Source organism: Schistocerca gregaria, chromosome 4 (assembly GCF_023897955.1).
Source record: "Schistocerca gregaria isolate iqSchGreg1 chromosome 4, iqSchGreg1.2, whole genome shotgun sequence".
Classification (NCBI taxonomy): domain Eukaryota; kingdom Metazoa; phylum Arthropoda; class Insecta; order Orthoptera; family Acrididae; genus Schistocerca; species Schistocerca gregaria.
Genome location: NC_064923.1, coordinates 132,111,260 through 132,124,409, shown reverse-complemented (window position 1 = coordinate 132,124,409; position 13,150 = coordinate 132,111,260). Strand labels below are relative to the sequence as shown.

The 13,150-nt window shown below is 37.8% G+C and overlaps 1 protein-coding gene and 1 non-coding gene across 2 annotated transcripts in view; both read right to left on the bottom strand.

Moving 5' to 3' along the window:
* Positions 1-13,150, bottom strand: part of LOC126267233 (SET and MYND domain-containing protein 4-like) — a 134,172-nt gene that overhangs the window by 24,815 nt on the left and 96,207 nt on the right. Inside the window, exon 9 of the mRNA XM_049972215.1 lies at positions 6,809-6,921. Within this exon, the coding sequence (XP_049828172.1) occupies positions 6,809-6,921 (113 nt within the window). The remainder of the gene's footprint in view (positions 1-6,808; positions 6,922-13,150) is intronic.
* On the bottom strand, positions 11,654-11,728 carry Trnas-cga (transfer RNA serine (anticodon CGA)). Its single transcript has one exon. It is a non-coding gene; the product is annotated as a tRNA-Ser (tRNA).

The window sequence follows — 13,150 nt, the reverse complement described above, 5'->3', positions numbered from 1 at the left end:
GTGGACACAGTAGATGAAATGTGCGCTGCTTATTCAACCTCAACAAAAACTAGCCGCTGCCCACTTACCCTATTTTTCCGAATGATTGACATTGATTACATTAACGCCTTCATCATATACACAAATAATAACAATGAGGGGATTTCCCCAAGAATGTTTTTACGTGATGTTGGAAGGTTATTAGTAAATCCCATAGTATGCAAGAGAGCAGCTGCTCACTCCCTGCCTGAACAAGTTACACAGAAAGCCACTAAATGGCGGGAATTGAAGACAGCAACAATGCACCACCTTCTGAACACGGAATACTTAAGCCCATGCTCTGCATAGTTTGTCCCTGGAGTAAAGATATAAAAGTTAAATTGCACTATGCTCGATATTTGAAAGTTATGTGTGTAAAGCACATGAGAAATGTGTGTTAAAAGTGTTACGATAACGCACCCTGTGCAGCCAGTAATAGTGAGTGATTTCATAAAATGTTTGTATGAGTTGACTGAACAAATGTTAAATTACATGTCTTATACCTGTAATACACTATGGAGAATAACAGAAATAAATAATTAAACAAAATATTGTAAGAAAATGGGAATTATTGCATATGTTTCAAATACTAAAGTAATATTAAATAAAACGATAATGTACTGGGAGATAACATTCTAAATAGCCATTTGTGAAGTAAACATATTCATATCAGTGATATGCTGCACAACAATGTCATTATAGCCAGTTTTATTTGGGGTGTTAGCAACACCCTGCATGACTATTAACATTATGAAAAACCGCGCGACTGCATACGGGGTAAATATCACAACTCAGTCCAACAATATCTCTCTCTCTCTCACGCACACGCGCGCGCACACACACACACATTCCTAGAACAGTAATTCATTACTTCAGAGAGTTATTCATTTTTATCATGTTCTAAAGATCCCATCATGAAGAACAAAATTCTAGAAAGTGAAATGATTACAGCCATACATTAAAAAATTGAATTAACTGTAAGAAACTAGTGCTAAAATGTCAGATGGTTTAATTAGATTCAACTCTATATACTGCAATTGTTCCAGATTTAATTGTCTCAATTTAGTGTAAGGTAGAAAATTTAATTAGTAAGACCATCATAAATTGATGAATTACCACTTTGTAAAGAATTAATTATATTTGTAATCCCTCCAGGTGTTGAATTTTAACATATGTCAGTGGAGTGTACAGTGTCTTCCAGTGTAAATAGACTCTAATCTGCATCAGTTCCTGCAGTCACTGTTAAGAAAATATTATTGAAATTATTTGCCAATGATTTCCCTGTACTGGCACAATTTGGAAGCTTAATAAATGAAGTCTGGAGGCAAACAATTCAAGACAGATGAATGAAAACAATACTTGCCCCTCAAGTAATCTTTGTAATAAGTAAGTCAGTCAGTCAGTCAGGATGTATCACCTGAAGGACTGACATATGCCATGATAACGATGATTTATAAAAGTAATGATAAGCAACAGACCTCTTATTACAGACCCTTTTACCACCATTCCATGTTCTCAAAACTTTTTGAGAAGCTGGCTTGCAACATAATAGTAAACAAAATTCACACATCCTTTGAACAGCAGCTTAGTTTGCCTCCTGTAACAGCTTTTCCATAGAGAAAGCACTATATCATCACACAAACACTCTTCCGATAAAGCTAATCATGAAAAATTACCTGTTGGCATTTCCTGCACTCTTTCTGGAGATCATAAAATTATATTATGCAAAGTAAGTTTACAATGTTAAAAGCATTCACTTTGCATGGATGGAGTCATATTTTCACAATAATAATAAAAGACAACAGAGGGTCACAGTAACACATAATATGAAAGGAATAAGACTGAATTTGGATGGGAGAATCATTAAATATGGTGTCCTGCAAAGTTTGGTGCTAGGCCTGTTCACATTCTGGACCATATATAAACAATTTTCCTGGGACTTCTAAAAACTGTCATGTTTGCTGATAATATGTAAGTATATCAATAAACAGCCAAAATACATCCATATCAGATATAGCCCAGAGATTAATGAAACTGCATGCAATTTTTGATGATACGGGTATTCTGATAAATGGTTAAACACATTCATACCAGACACAGTTACGAGAATAGTGGAATGGACTTCCAGCTGGTTCAAAGCAATAGCTTTTTATCTGAAAGACTCATGGTATGCAATACAGAGATCGTAGGCACAGACTAGATCAGGCTCCATGTTTAAACTTCTTGTGTATCCAGATAGGTAATAAACTGAGATGGAATCAGCCTATGAATAAACTAACCAAAATGCTGAGTTCTGCTTGCTTTGAACTTAGAAGTGTAAAACATTCTGTTGACCTGCAAATGAAATTGCGGTCTCTCATTCAATATTGTCTTATGATATTATCCTTTGGGACCAAGCAGCTAAAGTAAAAAAAAAAGTATTTTTCTACAGAAGCATGGAGTAAGAATACTGTGTAAAGTTGAACATCTTGTACGAGTCTCTTCAGAAATCTGAGAATTCTTGCACATATGTGGCAATACATAAATTCTGTAATGGTATTTCCTAGTAATAAAATAGTGAATTTAGGATGAACTTCACAATTTACAACCACACTATTAGAAGTAAAATTCATTTCCATATAGATTACATATCCCTATCTAGGGCTCTGAATGGCTTTTTATATTCTAGCTAAGAAGTTTATAGCAGGTTACCCAAAGACATCAAGCAGGAAATTTGAAATTCCCCAATATTGAAAACAAACTGAAAGGGTACTTTACAAAGATGGTTTGATAAGTCTTGTGTAAAAAGCAAGAAAAAATCTTTGCTTCATAAATGACTCTTCATACTACTCAACATAATGTCCTTTGAGGGATATACACTAGGTCCAGCTCCCCTCCAGCTTCTTCATCCCATCAGAAAAATATGTTCTCTTAAACTCAGCAAAATGCTCATACATTGCAAACATCACTTCTTCATTTGATGAAACTTTCTTCCCAGCAAGCCAATGTTTCAAGTTAGAGAACAGGAAGCAGTCACTTAGGGGTAAGTCTGGTGAACTGGGTGGATGAATAACCAATCCAAAGCCCAATTCAGGCACTTTCACCGTTCTTATTGCTGATATGTGGGATGGTGCATTATCCTCACAAAACAGCACATTTTTCATTTGGTCTTTTTTCAGCCAATGCATATTTCAAACAATCCAACAATGAAGCATAAGAGGGTCCAGTTATGGTTCTGCCTTTTCCCATGTAATCTATGAGGTTTATTCCTCAGAAGCCCCAAAAATAGTGGCCATCACTTTACCAGCTGACAAAATGGTCTTTGCCTTTTTCGGTGCACCTTTGACACACCTCTGTTCATTGTTGTGAATGCCATTTCCACTCTGGCATGTAATGATGGATCCAGGTTTCCTCAATAGTCACAAAACAGGGCAACAAGTCTTCTGGATTGCGATTAAACATCAGACATTGTTTGTAATATTGTGTTAGATGCAATTCTGGTTGACTGTAAGCAATTGCAGCAACCATCTCACACACATCTCCTTCATAGCCAATTTTCCATGCAGGATATTATGCATGCACTCAGATGACCTGCTTGCAGTCTCTCAAATTTTTATTCGGTGGTCTTGCATTAGCATATCATGGATTCTGTCGATGGTTTCCTTTACGGTAAACTCAATTGGATTCCTAAAGCATACGTCATCTTTGGTACTTATCTGACCACATTTAAATTCATTACTCCAAAGGTAAATGGTTTTCAATGATGCAGAGTTCATGTGAATGTCATTTAATTCTGTTTTGATTTTTGTGGTAGGCCAACCCTTCAAAACTGAATAATTCAGATGGCTGTCAGCCATTAATTGAATGGTGTAAATGTTGAAATTCTTTACACAATCCTTGAAATAATCAAGCTTACCAACCATGAAAGCGCAACACAAATGTTCCATTCTTTCATTAAAATTTACCAGACTTATCAAATCACTGTCGTTTTAACCACTCTTTCTATAGCTTATCAGAATATCTGATCACAAAGATGTAAATTCTGCTTAATGCTAATGTTCATTTTTAATAAATTTTGACTTTTCCAATGTAGAGACGATAATTTTTCTATTTCAAAGTAGCCTGCAATGGCTACCTGTGTCTGTTAATATAGAACTTAACATCTTCCATATCCCTGAAGGCTCTCCTTCTGTTCCAGCATAAAATCAAGTGCCAGCACACCAGTCAGAAATGAGAGAGCAGAGAGGGCTGTGAAGAAGACATCAGCCAATTGCACGCTGACCAACTCCTCTCTAGGGCGACAACACGATAGCAGCGGCCTCTATGTAAAGAGGACATAAGCGCTGTGCTGACTGGTCACGGCCCACTTCTACAGCACCATAAAGAGTAGGCACTTCGAGACCAGCGACTTAGGAATTGTAATTACTGGCAAGATTTCTTATTTGCATGTCTCCCTTTGCTTGCGACACTTTTGTGTTATTGTCAAAGTTAAGTATTATCATTGTTCATTTCGTAATAAAACTCATAGTTACGATTTGTTTGAATGTTGTCTAGCGATCTGAGAAAGCAGGTTTCCTAAGCACCCTATATTTGATGAGTAGGTAGGATTCAACATTTATGGAACATGATGTGTAAATGAGTGAATGAATCAATGTCTGTCCTCCACAACTCCTTCTCAACACAACAAGCAGATGCTAGTCAAGCCCGCAGGTTGTGCTGTTATATTTGACCACGAATGACACCTGTGCAATGTACTCAATACTTTCAAAGTGTCAGTCATGGTCAAAATAGGGAAATTTGTTGGTGCTTGTATGGTGTGTGTTCTCAAACCACGGTAGCTGAAGTGTTTAAGGGTTTCAGGAGGCACTATATCAAAGATTATACCACATACAAAGAAAGTGGAAAAACATCATATGCTAAGTCATAGTATGGACTACAATGTGTGCTGTGTGATTGTGACGGTCAATCACTGAAAAGGACTGTGATGTAAAATAAGAGGATGATGGCTCCAAAAGTCACAGCAGAACTGAATGTTGTGCTCGCAAACCTTGTCATCACTAAAACAACATGAAGGGAGCTCCATAATTAGGGTATTAAAGATTTTGCAGAAAATATTAATAGTAACTTTAGGCTTTCTGCAAATGATCTAGGTATCTACAATGAAGAAAGGTCTGACAAAAGCTGTACAAATATTCAGTCAGTCTTTGATAAGATTTCAAAATGGTGCAAAGACTGGCAACATGTTTTAAGTGTTCATAAACGCAAAATTGTGAACTTCACAAAATGAAGAAACATAGTACCCTATGAATTTAACCTCACTGAGTAACAACTGGAACCTGTAAACTCATACAAATACACTAGGGACATGAAGTGGAATGACCACATAGGCTCAGTTGTGGGTAAAGCAGGTAGGAGACTTCAGTTCACTGGTAGAATACTAGGGAAATACAGTTAGTCTAAAAAGAAGAAGACTGCTTACAAATCACTCATGTGACCTATCCTAAAATATTTCTGAAGTGTGTGGGAGCTGTACCAAATAGGACCATCATGGGATATTGAATGTATACAGGGGAGGGAGGCACTGATTCTCACATTATTTTTGTGGGAGTGTGTCACAGAGTTATTGAAAGAACTGAACTGGCAGACTCGCAGACTCCTAAAGAGAGACAGAAAATGTCCCGAGAAAGTCGGTTGACAAAGTTTCAACAACCAGCTATAAATGATGACTCTAGGAATACATTAAAACCTCCTACATATCATTCCGGTAGTGATCATGAGGACAATATTAGACTTATTACAGCACACACACAGGCATTTAGACAATCATTCTTCCCACACTCCATGCATGAATGGACTGGAAAAAGCCCTAATAATTGGTACAATGGGGTGTACCCTCTGACATCCACTTAACAATGGATCACAGAATGTACATGTAGAATTTCAGGGCAAGCTGGAATTCCAAAATAACTCAACAGTGATGCAAGTGCCCATAATGAAAGAATGAGGTGCTGAAGCCATAAAACGGACAATGATGCAATGGAAGAATGTCATTTGGTTGGATGGGTTATTTCACACAGTTTCCAGCTACTGTACGAGTCCCAAGAGTAATAAGTGATGAGGGTTTGGTGACAATTTGCACAGCCATGTCGTGGTATTCCATAGGCCCGATGGCTACTCTGCAAAGTCTCATTACTGCCAAGGATTATGTGACCATTATGGCTGATCAGGTCCAGCCTGTGGCACAATGTTTGTACCCCAAAGGTGATGCTGTGTTCCAAGACAATAGGGCCCCTGTTCATACAGCTCGCATCATCCAAAAGTAGTTTTGGGAGCAGAGAGGATGAATTGTTGCATCTTCTCTGGCCACCAGTCACCTCGTTACCCATCTCCATCAAATTTACCTGAGCTTGCTACTATTTTGCCAGGAGAATTGTATAAGAATCCCCTAGAAACCATGGGCATGAACTGTATTTATGCATTCTGAGATGACTGGACACTGTTCTGACAGCCAATGGTTTGCCTACGCCATATTAAGCACGATAATATTGCGTGTTCTTGGTGTTTCCATATTTATGCCCACCCTGTGTACCATATAAAATAGTTCCAAAGGAAACCCGTGAGACATCCAAAGCATTCTACAACTGTTCAATGCAAAATACCTCATGTGGATACAATTGACATTCTGTAACTATGGAAGCAAAAAAAGATTTCTTCCCAAAAGGCATGTATGTCACAATAAAAGGTCAAATCAACCTCTATAACAAAAAACTGAATTTCACAATATACCACATTTTCAAATCAAAATACTTACTTCTTTTTCAATCATAGCAGAATCTGTGCAGCAAACACAAGAACATCTAAAAAAGTACTGTGACTTTAAGATTTCTTGTCGTTCCTTCAGTGGCATTCGTCTGAAATGTGGTCCTGCATAAAAAATCGAATAATTATGAAATGGAAAATGCATGGATTAAACTTTAGATGGGTTTCATGATAATGTATTATTGGGCTGGTGCATAAGTTCATAGCATTTTTCCATAAGTTTAATAAATACAACAGATACACGTAGCAACAGACTTAGTCATCAATAATGTGTTCTCCGCCACTATTTACCACAGTCTGCCAGTGCTGGGAAAACTATTCGATTCCAGGACTGTAGAAATCTTGCAGTTTTTAGGCAAAGAACTCACTGAGCCATGTTCGGAATGTTCCTTGATTGTTGTTTGATAGAGAGCGGAAAAGGTGAAACTCTAAAGGCACACAATCAGGTGAATAAGATGGGGGTGCAGAATGACATCCCAACCCAACACCTGTGTGTTTTTTGTCAGTCAAGCAGAATGTGGATGGGTGTTATCATGGAGTGGCATCACTTAACGCAGTCTTCCTGGTCATTGTTCTTGGATTCTGTATGCAAGACATATCAGTTGTTTACAATAAATGTCAGTAGTGATGGTTACACCACACCTCCGTGTGGCTTCAGCTTCCAGATGCTGCAGTCATGTGTGTTTTGTGTGTGTGTGTGTGTGTGTGTGTGTGTGTGTGTGTGTGTGTGTGTGTGTATCATCTTTTCAACATCAGCCTTGTTGGCTGAAAGCTTATATTGTAACAGTCTTTTTGTTGTGCCTATTTGCGATTCAGCATCTCTGCTATATGGTGAGTAGCAACTTCCCTTTTCATAATATTTTTACATTCCATCCTGGACTTTCCATTGTTTGATAAATGGCAATATGTTAACTCAAATAGCAACAGTGAACTACAAATAAAAATGATAACCACTAAGTAAACCCACAGCAAGTGGAATACCAACATACAAAACAAAGCCACTATGAACTTATAAACCAACCAAATATTTGTTGTCAAACAATTCAACTAACTTTTTATTAACTCCTCATGATATTCAGAATATGACGTGTATATGCATGCCAAAACCTTATTACACATCTAAGTGTTAGTAACTGTATTCCATAAAGTGTCCTTTAATACACAGATGTTCGCACTCAATTTTCAGTTCAATGAACTGGAACAACCTACACAAACCAGTATTATTTTTCTAGCTCTCGCATTGCAAGCGAGTACTGGAAAACCAGCAATAAAAGACATAGATATTAAGTATTCTGCTATAAAATCCATGGATAAAATGAGCCTTAGTTCTCAAGCCAAATCACATTTTATGAGACCATTAAACCATCACAGTTTTACACCTATGTATAAAAGCTCACAGATGAAATATTTGTCATTGCCTTAACAGAGCACATTGGTCTCTTTGGAACACTGCAGGCTGTCTAGAACAGCTACCAAGTAGTGATACTCTCTCCAGTACTGACATTAGTCATCACAGTGAAGTAGTGTGCAAGTGTCAGTCGACTGTATGGAAAATGGCACATTAGGATTGGTCTATATGCAGAAGTGACAGAATGGCAGAAAGGGCTAACATTCTTTTGATGTGAATGCAGACAGTCCAATGTGTCTAAAAGAAACCTTTTGCAACCATGTATCACAGTAAAAGAAAAGTGGTCGTAAAATGATCCTAACTGATAGAGAACAGGAACAAAAGGCATACCAAATCAATAATAATCAGTTTCAAACCCAACAGGAATTGCTGCTGTCAGTGAATGCCAACTTAATATTCTTCACAGGATCACTGGTAACACATGCGGCACCCGTCCACAAAGCCTGAGAATGATGGTACTAGCAATGTGTTACAGTGCTGCAGAGCACATGGGTCCAGTCTGGTACAAATCCACCTATGCAAACTTAGTGTACAAGGAACTAAACAAAATGTGTAGGTTTAGTATAGGTTGTCTTAAACCTATACCACTTGCAAAACTCTTCCAACGTGCTGATATAGTGCCACCAGATATTCATCATTAACTAACTGTCAATGTGCAGAGAACAAATCAACCGTTACATTGACACATTCCAGCATCTCCAAGGTTGAGGTCCAGAGGAAGGTTCCTCAAGACCACTCCAGTCTTACAAGTGACAACAGCCACAAAAAGAAAACAACTGTGAGTCTCTCAACTTATAGAATAATTCCACCTGACCTCCTTCAGAAAACTTCACACCTGGGCATGAACAGAATTGAATGGTGTGGAGGTCACCCAGTCACCTTCGTTCTGGAGTTGGAAGATCCAGCAACAACCAACTGTGACTGTGGAGAACCACATACCATGGAGCACCTATTAAACTATCAGCTATGCTTTCCATCTAGCAATGAATGTCTTTTGCTTGTGACATTGGGTGCAGTTGTGGTTGCAAGATTTTTGCTGAGAGTGGTGTAGTTTAGTAATTCTTTCTTTCATCTGTTTGTAATGGTAATTACGATATACTGTATTTGTTTTCTGATTCAAGTAAATAATAATAGTAATACACCTCCTGTTTAACCAGTCAATAAAATCTGAGAAATTTTACACAAAATTAAGCATAGTACTTTTATGGGGCAAGTTAAATATATGAAGAGACTGACTGATAAGATATGTAATGAAGCAACAAGTAACAATTAAATTGGTAATGGAGGAAACCTGAAGGGGTACACTTTTAGAGGAATATCAGGGTTTGAATATAGTAAGAAAGTTCAAGACAATAACATAACCGTGTTGTACAATGCATAACATAGTCTCCTGTAACCTAAAACGGAATTAAACAGTGTAGTCTCCTCATGCTGAATTAACATGCTTGGACACAATGTGTGTAGGTAACATGAAATGTTTGTGATTTTCTGGTTCAATGTGATCTGGTCTGAAATGGTTCAGTCTTCATTCTGTTAATGTACAAACACGAGCATATATAATCACTGCAATATGTACACTGTTTTATATATTAGTTCTTTTTTGCTTGACTTGCAGATACACTATTGTTCTCATGTTCATGAAGTAGCATTCTGTCGTATGACTTGGTATAATAAGCATTTGATCAAGATTCAGTGAAATGTACTGCAGAAGATCTGATGATGGCAATGTAATTTGCTGAAACCAGTTATCACAATAAATGCTGTACAACAGCAATCTTGTCTCATTGGAGCTGTACTTCTCTTTCTATGTAAATCTTAAAATACACATGCATTCATGTACTATCATATGTATAGAGGTGTAAAAAATAAACAAGGAAAAAAGAGTAATATGTGCTATCAAAATTTAGTTCTATGATTAGTTTGACTGCATGCCATTGCCATACCAAACATTTCTTTGGAAAAAAATGGCATGTAGATGTACAAAGCTTCACCTTGTGTGGCCTACGGATTGTTTTCATAATGAATCTTTCACTCTATGGAGGAATGTGTGCTGTTTTGAAGCGGCTTGGCAGATTAAAGCTATGGGACAGATTGGCCCTCAGAACTGGAGCCTTGTCTTTCATGGGCAATACCTTACAAACTAAACTATCCAGGCACAACTCACAGCTTCATTTCTGGCATTATCTCTCCGCTACTTTAAAAACTTCACAGAAGCTGTCCTGCACATATCTACCGAGTAACTTTTCTAGAAGATAGATTCACTCTGAGAACAATCCCCTAGGCTGTGGCTAAGTTATTTCTCTCCAACACACTTTCTTTGAGGATGTATGACTATAAATCTGATTTTACCATGGAATAAATAATAATAATAATAATAATTATTATTATTATTATTAGTAGTAGTAGTAGTAGTATTATTATGTTATTATTATTATTATTATTTATAATAATAATATATTAAGCAAAAGAAGGTGTAACATATGTCACATTATGCAGATCATACTTTTAAGTGAAATACATGGCAGTAAATAAAATAAAGCATGTATGTGTGTATCTAATCTCATCTACATTGTGTTTAGGCAACAACATTCATTTACTTTTTTGTTTATCATGTTGTAGTACATCTCATAAATAACAATGAACAAATAAATACCAGATTTGTAAAATTCAAAAGTGAAAATTAATTCAGCCAGGAATTGTTTAATAAATGATTAATAACTTTTTTCACTGTGTTGCTAGCACTGTTTCTGTTGTAGATTATTATTATTATTATTATTATTATTATTATTATTATTATTATATAATGTTTTGGCACATGACTTATTGTCATTCACATTCTTGCTTCCTAATGCAATGTTGTTAAGTATGAATTACAACCACTTAATTGTGTTCACTCTTTTGTATGCTCCTTTTAAAGACTGAACAAATATTGTGATGCAAAACACATTCTGGAGATGGCAGGATGGAGATCTTCTGCAGATGGGGAGCCAAACAGTCATATCCAGTGTTCAAGCAGAATATAGCACCTGCTTCTCTTCTTGGTCCATGAGGCACTATCAAGTAGTCCACGAGATATTTTTCTGGTCTTTCTGTCGCATTAAATTTTATTGGATCAATTTAATTATTCTTTAAATTTGTTAATAATGCTACTTACCATAAAGATAACATGTTAAGTTGCAGGCAGGCACAATTAAAAGACACTTACACATAAATTTTCAGCCTCAGCCATCACCGGAAAAAGAGACACACAGACACCATTCACTCACACGGCGCAAGCACACCCCTTGCACACATGACCACCAACTCTGGCAGCTCGGGCAAGAGATCTGTCTAATCTGCTGGAGTTGGCAGTCATGTGGGTGTGAGGTGTGCTTGCGCGTGTGAATGAAAGATATGTGTTTCTGAAACTTCCTGGCAGATTAAAACTGTGTGCCCGACCGAGACTCGAACTCGGGACCTTTGCCTTTCGCGGGCAAGTGCTCTACCAACTGAGCTACCGAAGCACGACTCACGTCCGGTACTCACAGCTTTACTTCTGCCAGTATCCGTCTCCTACCTTCCAAACTTTACAGAAGCTCTTCTGCGAACCTTGCAGAACTAGCACTCCTGAAAGAAAGGATATTGCGGAGACATGGCTTAGCCACAGCCTGGGGGATGTTTCCAGAATGAGATTTTCACTCTGCAGCGGAGTGTGCGCTGATATGAAACTTCCTGGCAGATTAAAACTGTGTGCCCGACCGAGACTCGAACTCGGGACCTTTGCCTTTCGCGGGCAAGTGCTCTACCAACAGTTGGTAGAGCACTTGCCCGCGAAAGGCAAAGGTCCCGAGTTCGAGTCTCGGTCGGGCACACAGTTTTAATCTGCCACGAAGTTTCATATCAGCGCACACTCCGCTGCAGAGTGAAAATCTCATTCTGGATATGTGTTTCTCTTTTTCCGATGAAGGTTAAGGCCAAAAGTTTATGTATAAGTGTCTTTTAATTGTACCTGTCTGCAACTAATCATATTATTTTTATGGTAAGTAGAAACCTTTCTTTTCCTAAGTTGTTGATATTCCTACATAGAGTTTTCATTGCTTGATTTTGTTAACAACACACTTCATTGCAGAATTTGACACACTGAGTCTTTCCTGTCTGTTTAATTTTCGTGCTCTTTTTGGCTACAAAATCTGTTTTTTATTGCCATCAAATAAGCCTCAGTGTGATAGTATACAATGTATTGCAACTTTTTTGTTCTTATGCTACTGACTGGTTCTTTAACATGAACGATTTTTGGGTCTTGTGTATTGATAATTGTCAGTTTGCTGCTCTGGAATCACAAAACTGTTGCCCTGTTACAATACAGTTCTGCACGCAAGCACACCACTTCAAGACAGCAACTACTTCCTGTTGTTAAATGTTTGCTTCTTGCTAAATACGTTGGGCACTTATAGTAACCTGCCGGTAACTACACTTCCCGACAAAGCAGGTGTAAGTACAGCCACTACGGCAAATGAAATGTGCCTACTGACATGCAAACAGCTCACCCACAACTACCTGAGGTGGCTGCCGGGTACAGTCCAGTCACCAACCACCATCACCTGGTCCACTGTAGGCACATAACATTACACCAGCAACACCTGACGTGGACAGCTTCTCTACAAGGGCATGCATGAGCCTCTGGGCCATATGCTCTTAAATGCATTCGAGACATGTAAGCTACTTTCATTGTATTCATGTTTATGTCCTAGTTAGGACAGCACCAAGCTTAATTGGTGAATACAACAGTAATGCAGCAGTGTCTGTTGCTCCTATATTTTGGTATAGCTTTATGTGTGTAATGTCACAGTGCAGACAGACTCACACTACTACTACTACTACTACTACTACTACTACCACCGCTACCACCAGCATTATATATCCCCTTTCTAATGCCCCTCAACCAAA